Source organism: Taudactylus pleione, unplaced genomic scaffold (genome assembly GCF_031769625.1).
Source record: "Taudactylus pleione unplaced genomic scaffold, aTauple2 ptg000376l, whole genome shotgun sequence".
NCBI classification, from domain to species: Eukaryota; Metazoa; Chordata; class Amphibia; order Anura; family Myobatrachidae; genus Taudactylus; species Taudactylus pleione.
In genome coordinates, this window is record NW_028284777.1 from 5,353,485 (window position 1) to 5,367,313 (window position 13,829).

The window sequence follows — 13,829 nt, forward strand, 5'->3', positions numbered from 1 at the left end:
ATTGCGTCTAATTGAATTGACTTCATATAATCCTGTCCTATCTACCTTGGAATGGAATCACAAAACAATGCAGTTTAGATCATACTTGCCTACCCTCCCGATTTGGTCGGGAGCGTCCCGAAAATCGTGTGCCGCTCCCGACCTCCTGGAATGCCAGGCAAGTCTCCCGGCTGCCGTGGATCCCTCCTGTCCCACCGCAATAACTTCTATAACCCTGGCAGCGAAGGGGGGCGTTGACGCGATTCGCGTCATTTTGGCACCGCCCCCTGCTTCACACTGCCTGTAATATTGGCAGTGTGTAGTGGGGGCAGGGCCAAAATGACGCGCTCGCGTGGCTCCGCCCTGCCCGCAAAAACTTATCACCTGGCCGCCCCCGCCCCCTTTTGCTGGCCACGCCCCCCCAGTAATGCCGATCTGGCTGCTCCCTCCCGGAAGGGGCAGCCAGATAGTCGGCATGTATGGTTTAGATCCTATATTATGTAATAGTTGATCCAGGAGATCCAATTTAACATTCTACAGCAGTGATTCTCAAACTTGGTCATGTTTTCCAGGTCACCCAGCAGGTGCACATGTGTTTTATGACTCACTGACACAATCTAATTATGTCACGTGATTCTGTGAGGAGACTTGGAAAACGGGTACTGAAGACCGAGTTTGAGAACCTGTGTTCTACAGTATATGTTGTAAATGTTAAATATCCTTTGCTGTTTTTGCTGATTTTAACACTCGGACAGTTTTTTCCTAGATAGCTTCACCTAGAATTCAGCATTGTCCAAAACAGGGGATGGCAACGTCTGAAACGCCAGCTGCTGTGTAACTACATATCAGAGCATGCCTTGCTACAGTTTTAGCATGCCCTAACAGCAAAACTGTGGCAGGGTATTCTGGGATGTGTAGTTTCACAGCAGCTGGAGGGCCACATGTTGCCTACCCCTGGTCCTGAACTTGTTTTTAATTCTGAAAATGAGGTTACACCAATTATTGTAGTAAAATAAATGTGAGCAGCAAATGTTATAGGTGAATTTCCACTGATGAGAAAGGACAGACTTATAATGATCATACACTAAATCAAAACCCTTCACATTTAAATATTATTATATATAAATAAACCAACCAATGTTAGTATCACACTTGATCACGATGTTCCAAAATTTTGTAATACATTAAAACATGGATGTCCATGCAGGGCCGGCTCCAGGGGTTTGAGCACCCTGTGCCGGCCCCAGTACATTGCACCCCAAAATTGGGGGGGTGGCTTCATTTCCATAGGCCACGCCCCTGCGTGACTTTATTTGGAGACGTGTCCGCCACTCAGCTGCTGCAGTGGGTGTCCCCAACCTCCCAATTTGACCACCCGCGGGCCACTTCGGCCCACGGGTGGAACAGCGGGACAGTACTGTCCCTCTGAAATCAGGATGTTGGGGAGGGGTGCGTCCTCTATGGGTGGAGCCCCTGTGCGACCGCACTGGTCGAACACCCCTAGAGCCAGCCCTGTGTCCATGTACACTGATTCATATTACCTTACACAAACCATTAATAAAAGTGTAATTGTACAATATACATGCACAAGGTGTGTGTCTGGGTTTATTTCTATTATATTGCTATATTCTATTTGGCATTGCAGAGCTGTTATTTCAATAACCTGTATCTGAGGCATGGCAGTAAGTATCTATCCAGGATGGGCAATAAGCTCCAGCTGTTGTTGAACTACAAATCCTAGCATGCCTTGAAAATGTTTTAGCATGGCCAAATAGCAACCCTGTGGCCACTTATTGCCCACCCCTAACACATAGCAGTATTTCCACTATTGTCCATGTATCCTTTAGCTGCTTTTATAGAAAAATATATATTGTATGAAAAACACTTCTTTCTGCTCTTCAACAGTTAATTTGTTGTTTACCAAAGTATATAGCCAAATCTTTATAATCTAGCAATGCAAGTGCTGAAGGAGAATCATTCCTTTATTATCCGTCCCTGCATAGGTACATAGTCTGGCCTATTTTAGAATGGAACATTACCTTCCTGCTCGAGTGATTGAGAAACTGGATCTGTCATACCTGAAGGAAGAGTTACCCAGGCTACACAGTACCTACGCAGGAGCTTCAGAGAAGGAAACAGAGCTTGAATTCCTGAAAGTAATCTCTTCTTTTTATTGTTGTCATATATATGGAAAACTGCAGGGTTGGATCAAAATGTCTGCGTGGTAACAGTGTAGCAAATATGTTGTTAAGTAGTTTTTTGTACTTTCTCACTTCTAAAAGACATTTGTAAATAAAACATTTGGTTATGAAGAAATAGCCAAGTACAAATCTCCAGTTTAAAGAGTAGTGATTTGACCAAGCAATATTTAAATATTTGTTTTATCTGGTACATGATGGGAAAGATCAAGTTATTTCTGGAAGAACAGTGAGATACGGGTCTATGTACTAAGCCGTGGATAGAGATAAAGTACCAACCAATCAGCTTCTAACTGTTATTTTTCAAACACAGTCTGTAAAGTGACAGTTAGGAGGTGATTGGCTGGTACTTTATCTCCGTCCACTTTTTCTCTCTCCAAAGCTTAGTATATACATCCCCCCCCCCCCTTCCAGACTCCATAGTCTTCTAAACAGGATCCTACTGAATGTACATACTGATCCACAGGGGCGATTCAAATTGTTCTGTTCAGGAACACCCATTGCTTCCAGTGACTTGACAGGTTTTCCCTCGCATCCCATAGCGGTATTCAGGAAAACATGTGATGTTGGGTATACCATAACTGGTGATGCTTGGTGGCATATCGCCAGTAACTCATTTCTGCCACAGATTACTGGGTAGAATATCAGTCACTTTACATTTGTTTATTTTATTATCGGGTTACACTTCTGCCTATGCGGTCCCATGTCCCAAGGAGGCAGTGGCGTAACTAGGGTATTTGGAGCCCTGAGCAAATTTAAAAATGGAGCCCACCCCCCACTCTATGTGTGCGTGCAGCAAAATAAATGGACGTGGTTACTTAAAAATGGGGCATGTCAACATGACATACACCCCTTTATCGTCACTCTGAACTTTCATTTCCATATGCACCTTAACCCCAGTAGTGCTCCTTATACAGTACCCCCAGTAGTGGTCCCCCTTATGCAGGCCCATAGTAGTGCTCCTTATACAGTACCCCCAGTAGTGGTCCCCCTTATGCAGCCCCCCATTAGTTCCCCTTATTCAGTGCCCCCAGTAGTGGCCCCCCTTATGCAGTGCCCCATGTAGTGGCCCCCCTTATGCAGTGCCCCATGTAGTGGTCCCCCCTATGAAGTGCCCCCAGTAGTGGTCCCCCTTATATAGTGCCCCCAGTAGCAGTCCCCCCAATGCAGTGCCCCCAGTAGTGGTACCCCCTTATGCAGTGCCCTTTATATAGTGCCCCCAGTAGTAGTACCCCCTATGCAGTGCCCCCAGTAGTGGTACCCCCTATTCAGTGCCCTTTATATAGTGCCCTCAGCAGTAGTTCCCCCCCCCCCATGCAGTGACCCCAGTAGTGTTCCCCCTTATGCAGGCCCCCAGCAGTGATCCCGCTATCCAGTGCCCCTTATACAGTGCCCCCTGTAGTGGTCCCTAGTAGAAAGCCCCTTATATAGTGGGGCAGCACAGATGGTGTAATGGTTAGCGTTACTGCCTCACAGCACTGTGGTTCAATTCCCACCACGGCCGTAACTGTGCGGAGTTTGTATATTCTCCCTGTGCTTGCGTGGGTTTCCTCTGGGTGCTCCAGTTTCCTCCCACACTCCAAATATATACTGGTAGGCTAATTGGCTCCCAGCAAAAATTAACCATAGTGTGTGTGAGCGTGTGTTAGGGAATATAGATTGTAAGCTCCACTGGGGCAGGGACTGATGTGAATGTGAGTACCAAAATATTCCCTCTGTAAAGCGCTGCGGAATATGTGTGCGCTATATAAATAACTGGTGATAATAATAATAATAGTGCCCCCAGTAGTAGTTTCCCCCCCAATAGTAGTCCCCAGTAGAGGTTCCCCCTCCCGATGCAGTGCCCCCTGTAGTAGCCCCCCCCTCAGTTGTAGTCCCTAGTAGTGCCCCACCCCCAGTAGAGGTCCCCCCACAGTAATGGTGCCCCAAGTAGTAGTAGTAGCTCCCCTCCTCCCATAATGGTGCCCCCAGTAGTAGTAGTAGTATTTCCCCCCCCAGTAATGGTGCCCCCAGTAGTAGTAGTAGCTCCCCCTCCCCCCAAAAATGGTGCCCGTAGTAGTATCTCCCCCCCCCAATAATGGTGCCCCCAGTAGTAGTAGTATCTCCCCCTGTTCCCCGTAGAGCAGACATGCAAGTTACACAAAAAAAAATACACTTACCTGAATCCACGCTCCAGCTCCGCACGTCAGTCCTCCCGGGCTGGCGCGCTTTGCATAATGGGAGAGACGTCATGACGTCTCTCCCATTACTCACTGCAGGTGCCAGAAGGGAGTCTGCTCTTGCAGTGGGCCTGCAGCAGTCAATGAGAGTCTGTCTGACCTCATTGGCTGCTGATTTACACACACATCGCTGCCGCTCGGCGGTGATGTGTGTGCAGTAGCAGCAGCAGCCAATGAGAGTCGTCTGACTCTCATTGGCTGCTGGTTAACACACACAGCGCTAGCGGCAATGTGTGTGTAATGCACAGCATGAGCCCACCTACCACCCTCCTCCTGGTGCTATTAGGCAAGCGCTCAGGGGGAGGGAAGGGGCTCGGCTGTGCAGCACATGACCGGCGCTGGAAGCCTAGCGCCGGTCCTGTGTAAATGTGTAACGCTAACCGCACTCACTGCGTTCAGCGCTACACTGGCTAACCAGGCGGGCCGGTTTATCTGCACTGCTCAAACAATTTTCTGGGTGTATCGAAAAAGCCGGAAATCATAGTAAGTGTATTGAAAAGCCGGAAATCATAGTAAATGTATTAGAAAAGCCGGAAATCATAGCAAATGTATCAGAAAAGCAAGAAATCATATTATATGTATTGAAAAAGCCGGAAATCATAGTAAAGTGCATTAAAAAAGCTGGAAATTATTGTAAATGCATTGAAAAAGCCGGCAATCATACATTTACTCTGGATTTCCGGCTTTTCTAATACATTTACTCTGGATTTCCGGCTTTTTCAATGCATGTAATATGACTCCCACACTCCAAAAATATACTGGTAGGTTAATTGGCTCCCAACACAAATTAACCCTAGTGTGTATGTGTGCACATGTGATAGGGAATATAGAGTGTAAGCTCCACTGGGGCAGGGACTGATGTGAATGGGCAAATAATCTCTGTAAAGCGCTGCGGAATATGTGTGCGCTATATACATAACTGGTAATAATAATAATAATTTCCGGCTTTTCTAATACACTTACTATGAAGTTCCGGCTTTTTCAATGCATTTACTATGTTTCCGGCTTTTACCCTCTTCCCAGTTTTCTCAATCCTTATTTATAAATAAGTAAAATATACATTTTATCTTCAGTGTATTTTAGCACTAAAGGGGCACATCCACTAGGCGACAATGAAAAGACTGAACGATAACGTTATTGTTCAGTCGTTCATTGTACTGTGCAGTGCCTACACTGAACGATATATCGTTCAGTGTAGGCACCCTCCATCATCCCTGAACATGGCCAATCTGTCGTGCAATCATGCACGATTAATGGACGACTGAACGATAACGATGTCGTTATTGTTCAGTTGTCCATTAATATCTGCTAGTAGATGTGCGTCTGTAATATATGGATTTGCTTATTCAGTAGATAGCCATGTCTTTTCAGTATGATCATGGTGCATATGTAAACTTATTATACTACAGATACTGTAATAAAATTCTGTTTGGCTTGTACAATTACCCTCTACAGATTCTATTAACTACACTTTTAGTAATATTAACGGTTACTTGCTCATACAGTACTACAATTAATTACATATACATTTGAAGACATTTCTTTGTTACTAGAATATAGTTCCTACAACAGTTAAGGGCAACTTGATGCACTTCAGGGGTTACATGAGCAGCCCTATAGCTTTCAGGGCTGCATATTACCCCAAATTGCAGTAATAAGTTAATATAATACATCAGTCTGTAGCAACATATCACTAGGCATTGTAAATTATACCAACCATACACTGTGTGATATGCACCTTGCGACGCGACGGCCGACATATAGGGCGGTTCCCCCACATGATGCAATCGGATGACCGACCGCTCGATATGCCAGCACCCCCCCTCTCCCACCCGCATAGCGATGCATGGGATCGCTCCTCGCATCCTCAGATCAAGTGAACCTGCAGTAAGATCTGGAGGTGCGATGTATGACCCCATGGTAGCACGCACTGGCCGATATCATGCCCATACATGGTACGATATAGCAGCAAAATCGTACCAATCCATCGGATTGGCTGCTATATCGCACTGTGTATGGGCACAGCTAGAACAAACAAATCTGACAATAAAGCAGGAAGGAGCTGGGGGTTCAGAGGGCTGCAAGCGTCCCTGTGGCCGGCTGTTGCCCGACACTGTTTTACAGTAATAAAAATACAGAATATTTAAAATTCTATGATTTATGAGTTGTGAAATTAAAAACAAATCCCTTCTTTATTACAGTTAGTCTCTAATTCACAAGTCATTTGCAACCTTCTTCCCAAGATAATTAATAGAACACAGCCTCTGATAATGAGTAGTGTGATCCCTAAAACAATATGTATGGCTACAATTTAGTCTGCAGTACACAAAAGAGAAATGTGTTTCAAGGCTCATCTACATGTTCCCACCGTGTTTTCTTTCTTCTGGTAGGGGTGCCAGAGACTACAGGAATACGGGGTTCATTTTCACAGAGTACTCCCTGAGAAGAAATCCCAGACTGGCATCCTTCTTGGGGTATGTCCTAAGGGAGTGCTCATCTTTGAGCTTCACAATGGGACACGGACTCCCGTATTGAGATTCCCATGGAGAGAGACAAAGAAGATTTCTTTTACTGTAAGTATGAAGTCAGTGTTGTTGACAATGAATATGCATAAGCTCTGTACATGAATTACAAAGGCAGTTTTGACCCACAGCTGCACGTAGAACGTTTTGATGGAGTTCTCCCTGCTGTGACTGTTCTGGTATACACTAACCCATTTTCTAATGTAAGCAAATAGCTTTTTGTGTTCATTAATATTCCTCTTTTAGTCCTAAAACTGTACGTAATGGAAGCACTGCTGTTACTACAGATCGGTCTTAAAAGGACTCTGTAACCAATAAGAAGTATTTTTTTAGCTACATTTTCAATTCAGTTCTCAGACCTTTTTTGTTTCCATCATTGGTTAACCTCATGTATCCAAATACACCATTGGTCCCTCATGGCACTGAGCTTTGTCATTAGTATAAATTTAACTTTGACTTAATATTATTATTAAATATGGTACAATATTGTATTGTTTGGTAGAGGTCCTCTAACAAACTATACAATATTTAATAGGGTAGGAAACAAACAATATAAAAACAAGTAAAGTAAACCGCATTAAATACAATGCATAAACGTGAACTATCACAAAAATACAAAGCATAAATAGAAACATTGCAGTAAATTCACGGACAGGGAGTGACCAGCATAGGAGCAGTTGTGAGTTGCAAGGAGAAAACACGGCAGCTTTCAGTGATACTTTACCCGTCATTACAGTGTGAAAGGAGAACCAGTGACAAATAAAACCATCTGTATTCTCAAACTCTGTTTTCAAATTGTTTTCATATGATACTTGCTGTTGGAAGGAGCTGAATAACGTCACATCATATTGCAAAGCATTTAACACAAGTTGGCAGAGCTGGATTAAGGACCACAGGACCTGGGACTGAAAATGTTCAAGGGCTTATATTGAGAAGGGAAGTAGCTGTGTGTGTAGCCACAGCCACGTGGGTGTGTGCACCCCCTACACTAGGGGCGGGCAATAAGCGTCCCCCCAGATGTTGTTAAACTAAACATCCCAGCATGCCCTGCCACAGTTTTGCCATTTGGCCAAACTTAAAATGTTGCAATGCATGCTTGGATTTGTAGTTCAACAATAGCTGAAGCCCCACTGTCTCCCTAAATACATAAAAGAGAAAAAATGCATCATTTGTGAGAAAACAACAAATACAATTTTAATTTTAATACTTTATCATTAACCATTTGCCAGCTAGGCAGCTGGTCATCATCATGCTGCCATGATAATGGGCCTATTTAGAGCTCCATCCGCCCCCTTGCTAATCTTGCCCTGCAAGTTGAATGTGTGGACTGCAGCATTTTGACGGAAGCCTCACCTCACAGCGTAAGAGATCACTCCCGAATGTGCAAAAGAGCAGTGCAAATGTAGTCTTGTCATCGCATGACTACTCTGCTTGGGAGCACCTGTTACTAGCACAGGGATGCAGATGTTTGTGCCATCTAATGGGAGGGGTTAGGTTGTGGGCTGTCCTTGTGGAGAAGGAATGTGGATTTTGTAATAACTTGGACTCCTGACACTGGATATAAAATTTTCCTCTCTCCCCTATATTGGTCTGTTTCCCTGTGCCCTGTTTTTGTTTGCCATTTTTATTATAATTTCTCCTGCATTCTTTGATCTGTCCAGTAGAGCATGTCATGGGTAGTAGCTGGTATTCACTCAATCCACCAGCTCCCACCCTGGGATTCCTTATTCCTTTGCTCCTGGTTGCCTAAGGTGAACTGAGCCTGGGTTTGCTACTGATGCATCTCTGTATCATCTCTGTATCATCTCTGATTCTACCTTCTCAGTCTCTGCTCGGTTAGACAGGGAAGACTGATTGCAGACACAATTTTATCTCAGGTACCCAAAAGCCCTCAGGTTTGCAGGAGTAGAAAAGCTACACTGCCCTGATAAAAACAGTGCCTTCCATCTCGGGCGGAAAGTCATAGAGCCATGTGATTTTCCAAAATGGCAGCCACAATGTTACAAACTGGGCAGTGCTGGCATGATTATACAGGAAATGCCCTGTCGACATTGACACTTTATTTGTTTGTCACTCCAAATTCAGCAGCAGCCTGGCCCTTTAGCAGACTGTCTTACCTGCAGAATATTTCACCAGAAGAGTTGTGGGAAACACCCCATGAGCTGACCTCAAGAGTGCCTGTAAATTTTCCTAGGGCCACAATTCCTTTTCCATCTTCCAACAGGCTTAATGTTTTTATTTGTCAAAAGTCCATTTTTTATCTTTGGGTCTAGAGCAGACCCAAAGATAAAAAATGGACTTTTGACAAATAAAAACATTAAGCAGTCCTGTGACCAGCTACAGGACTGCCTTTGAGTGTCATCAAGGTGTACATGTCTCTACACTGTTTTTGCTTTTCCAGAGGTAAAAATATTCTGGAAAGATGTGGCCAAATTTATGCTCTTCAGTTGCATCTACTTCCTGTGAGCACTGTTTGGTCCCCCTGTGCTTCATCATATGAAAAATATGACTAGCTATGATGCTGGCTGTTTTCTCAGCTAGGTGTGTCTCTGATCTGCGGTCTCTTTTCCAGCAGTTTTGGTAACTTTCATTGTTTTGTATTGTTTAATAATATAGAAAACCATTATTTTGACTCTTATTTAATTGGCTTAATTTGCCTGAATGACCATAGATTAAGCTAAAACAGTGATGGCAAACAGGTAGGCCTGTAGCCCACATAAAGCCCTCAAGATGCTCTTGTGATGTTTTCAGCAGAAGTAATTAAAAATCCATGCTTGTGAGTGTATACTGATGAGTAGACATGTTTTTGCCAGCTGTTACACATAAATTGATGCTGCGCCTATTATGGCTCTCTTGCGACAATGTAAGTATAGTAATACAATTGTCAGATTATATTCTTGCTGCAGTGAAGCACTTTTCTTGAGAAATTAATAACATGATCTACAGTCTGTGTTACAGACAGCACATCAATCTTGCATTTAGCACAGTTCTTTAGTGTTGCTACAGAGTTTGTGTTGTTAATACAGTGTGGTCCGGCACGGGAAGATCAACATTGCACTGTATGGGAATGTGCTCAATCTGTGAATGGTTTGGGCTTTGTTTTTGCCACATCTGCTGTATGTGATTTATCAATGATGTGTATTGGCATAAATTTATAGCATACATTTACTTGTAATACCACAAGCCCAGATGTGTTCTAGGTATTTAGGGGGTGTTTGGGAGCTGTGAATAAATGTTAAGGAAATTATCAATAATTTTGCCTAAAGATAATGTATCTGCACAGTACATTATTTAAAATCATAAAAAACCCAGAGTACAGTTCGAATATGGTGAGCCTGTTTAAATGAAAGCCCTGCTTTAACCTTTTTTTGTACCCCATATTTACTACGTCCTTTGGTTATTAATCTGTTAAAGACAGTACATAACATCTTGAATTATAATTTGTACTGTTTTCTTTTTCCGTGTTTGTGTTCTGGCTGTAGAAGAAGAAAATAAGTTTGCAGAATACATCAGACAGCGTAAAACATGTTTTCCAAACGGACAGCAGCAAGACCTGCCAGTACCTCCTACACCTCTGCTCTTCCCAACACAAGTTCCAGTTACAGATGAGAGCTAGGCAAATCAGCCAGGAGAATCAAGAAATTGGTAGGTTGCCTGTTTTTCTTTTGTTTTTGTTCATTTGTGTTCCAGGGGAGCAGATGAGCCAATGTGACTAATTTTATCTGCTAGGAGGGATATTCTGTGCTTCTGAAAATATGCAAATTACTCTGTAAGAAGTTTTAAACATATATCAGTATAGTGCTGTTAGATCCATTTTATTGTTTGCTGCCTGTGTAGGCCCACGGTGTTCATACAAGTGCCTTGCACAACAGATTGGTCTCATTTGGTGATATATATTCATTCATTCATTCATTCATTCATTCATTCATCATGACTGAGGCTATCTGAGCCATGATTTCATGTCCCAAGTCTGTACACAGCAGTTCAAGCTGTATGTGTGTGTGTGTGTGTGTGTGTGTGTGTGTGTGTGTGTGTGTGTGTGTGTGTGTGTGTGTGTGTGTGTGTGTGTATAAAGCATTTCAGATACAATGAATTATATGAAACTCCCAGTAAATACTATTTATTTTTACAAAACATATATGTGTGTGTGTTGTTTTGTAAATGAGTCATTTGATTTTGAGGTCTGCTTATTCCTCCCGCAGAGAGAGCATCTTTGAGGAGCCTGAACATCCAGGCCGAATCTTTCCGTGGGTTCGGCATGGGAAGGGCCATCAGCACAACAAGCCTGGCAAGCAGCACATTAAATAGAATGGCTGTAAGGCCTGTGTCCATCCAACCTGATCTTCTCAAAAGACTCTCCTGCTCAGACCTGTCAACTCTCCAAACTCACTTTGTTAATGGACCAAGAGAAAGAAAGAATAAAAACCCCTGGGAAGAACGACCACGGGTCATAAGCAAATCTTATCATGACCTCAGTCAGGTTTCTCAGACTCCCCAACGGAGAATGCTCAATGCCAAAATGGATAACCCACCAAATACATTGGAAGAACTGATGAGTCAAGCATCTTCTCATCATATGACAAAGTCAGACACAGAGTCAGTGACTGGTTACGGAAAACTCAATGAGTAAGTTGTGATGATAATGTAGAAACATTGAGTGACTTCGGGGGGTATTTATCTAAAGAGCAGAAGTGGAGGTATTGCCCATAGCAAGCAATCAGATTCTTGTTCTCATTTATCTACTACATGTAGAAAAGGATAGCTACAATCTGGCTGCAATGGGCAATACCTCCACTTTTCATTTTTGTAGAAGGTTTGAAAAATGTCTTTTGTCAGTACAATTTTAGTTCTCATAGATATTTTTTTCCTACATATAAAGAAATAGAATACATTTTCATAATTGGAATAAATGTTCCTTTTGAAATTGTCATGAAAAGGAGACAAAAGAATCCATGATAATGAAGTATGTAGGGGTAAAGTGAAGCAGTGGCGTCACTAACCTTGCTGACACCCAGATATCCTTTTGCGCACCGGAGGCGTGGCCTCGTGTCACAAAGCCACACCCACTCATGTGTGCCACTCTGTTCTCGGCACTCAGTGGACTAAGACTCTGGGGGCTGCCCAGCAGCTGCTGCTTCTCTGAGTAAAGCCCGGCTTACTCAGCTCAGCAGCAGCTGCTGGGCAGCCCCCAGCCCTCCCCTGCCTCTCTCTGCAGTGTGGCTGCCCATAGATGCTCTGCTATTTTGGTGTCACCCCGTCAGATGGTGTCACCTGGTGCGGCCCACACACCCCCTAGTGACGCCAGTGAAGTGCTGTGATGTAGTCTTCTGCTGTTGCACTTACATGATATAAGCATACTTACCTACCCTCCCGAAATGGCCGGGAGGGTAGTAGCTTCCGACCCCGCCGGCATCCGCTCCCTCCTTGCTTAAGTGGCTGGTTCGGGGGAGAGGATGAGGCGATTCGCGTCATTGTGGCCCCGTCCCTGGCTACACAATGCCAGTAATCTTCACATTGTGTAGCGGGGACGGGGATGCGATGACTCAATTGCGAGGTGACGCCCCCATCCCGCCCTTGAAATCACATCACGCCCCCTTCCCCCCCACTGCTGAGCTGAGCTGACTGCCTTCTCCCTGAAGAGGCAGCCAGATTGCCAGCAAGCCTGGATATAAGTGTAAGTGGGCATATCTCAGGTTCTTTATTATCCTACATATAGATGTGTCCTCCTACACCTAGCCTCAATATGCCATGCAGTGTGAGACGCCTGGTGCGATCGAGCCACCACGTCCAGTGCGACTAGGCTTGTGCCGAAACAGATGCGACACACAACTTGACGAAACTGCACTGATTCATTTGAGAAACTTGTATATCTGTGTGTGACTGAATCTGTATACGAAGTACAATGGAATTTGGCATGGAAAAAGTCGCGGTCGCTAAATCGTAGCATTTCATGTACAGATTGACTCAGTCGCACACAGACGCAAGCTGAGTCATTCGGGATCTAGCGCACCAAGAAACACTGACCGTAAAAAGTAAAAAAAAATGCATTAATGGTAAATATGCACTCAGATAACATATAATATAAAATCACATGTAGCAAGTATTCAATATCCAAACAAGGAGTCTACATTCATACCAGAAAGATACTGCTAACAGCTTGTCACAAAGAAACTAAACATTTAGGGGTCTATTTACTAAGCAGTGTTAGGATATAGAGTGAAAAGTGATAAGGTGCCAGACAATCAGCTCCCAACTGTCATTTTTCAAACACAGCCTGTGAGATGACCATTGGGAGCTGATTGGCTGGCACCTTATCACCTTCTTATCACTTTTCACTCTCGGGTAGCACTTTTCTACAATCCCGGGTAGAAATGGTCATGTATTGCTTGCTCCTGAAGAAGGCTGGACTCCGGTAAGTAGGAGCACTCCACATGCATGCTCTGACATGTCTGGAATTGAATTCTTCTTTGTAGCATTCACAGCTCTGCAATTTAAAAGTTCCCATGCATGACAACTATAATAGGATATAAAACACTGTATCTAATCTTGTCATGGCGAAAGAGTGCAAGCTGTTGTCCATTGAATAACACAGGAAATCTGATGTGCATAGTATAATTCCACTACTGGTGTATGCTAGTTTTTATGTCAGGCACGTAACTTAAATTTACTAGCCCGATATATTTGGTTGGGTTTTTTAATTTAGGTGTTGCTAGGCTTAATTTCAAATAATTTCAGTTCATCGGACAGGTATTACACATTTCTAATGTGTATTTCCTCTTAATTTTCTGTTTTGTATAGGTCCAAATCCTTTTCTGGATGTAATAAGAGCCTTGAGTTACGGAAACCTGAGTCGGACTCCTCATCTATGGATGACAGTGGTCACGCCTATGTTGTAGGTCAGCACATGGTTC

General features: G+C 43.7%; 1 protein-coding gene across 1 annotated transcript in view; it reads left to right on the forward strand.

Moving 5' to 3' along the window:
- PTPN13 (protein tyrosine phosphatase non-receptor type 13) overlaps positions 1-13,829 on the forward strand; it is a 383,825-nt gene that overhangs the window by 245,113 nt on the left and 124,883 nt on the right. Inside the window, exons 15-19 of the mRNA XM_088445047.1 lie at positions 1,983-2,135; positions 6,787-6,969; positions 10,401-10,563; positions 11,121-11,544; positions 13,717-13,814. Of these exons, the coding sequence (XP_088301173.1) occupies positions 1,983-2,135; positions 6,787-6,969; positions 10,401-10,563; positions 11,121-11,544; positions 13,717-13,814 (1,021 nt within the window). The remainder of the gene's footprint in view (positions 1-1,982; positions 2,136-6,786; positions 6,970-10,400; positions 10,564-11,120; positions 11,545-13,716; positions 13,815-13,829) is intronic.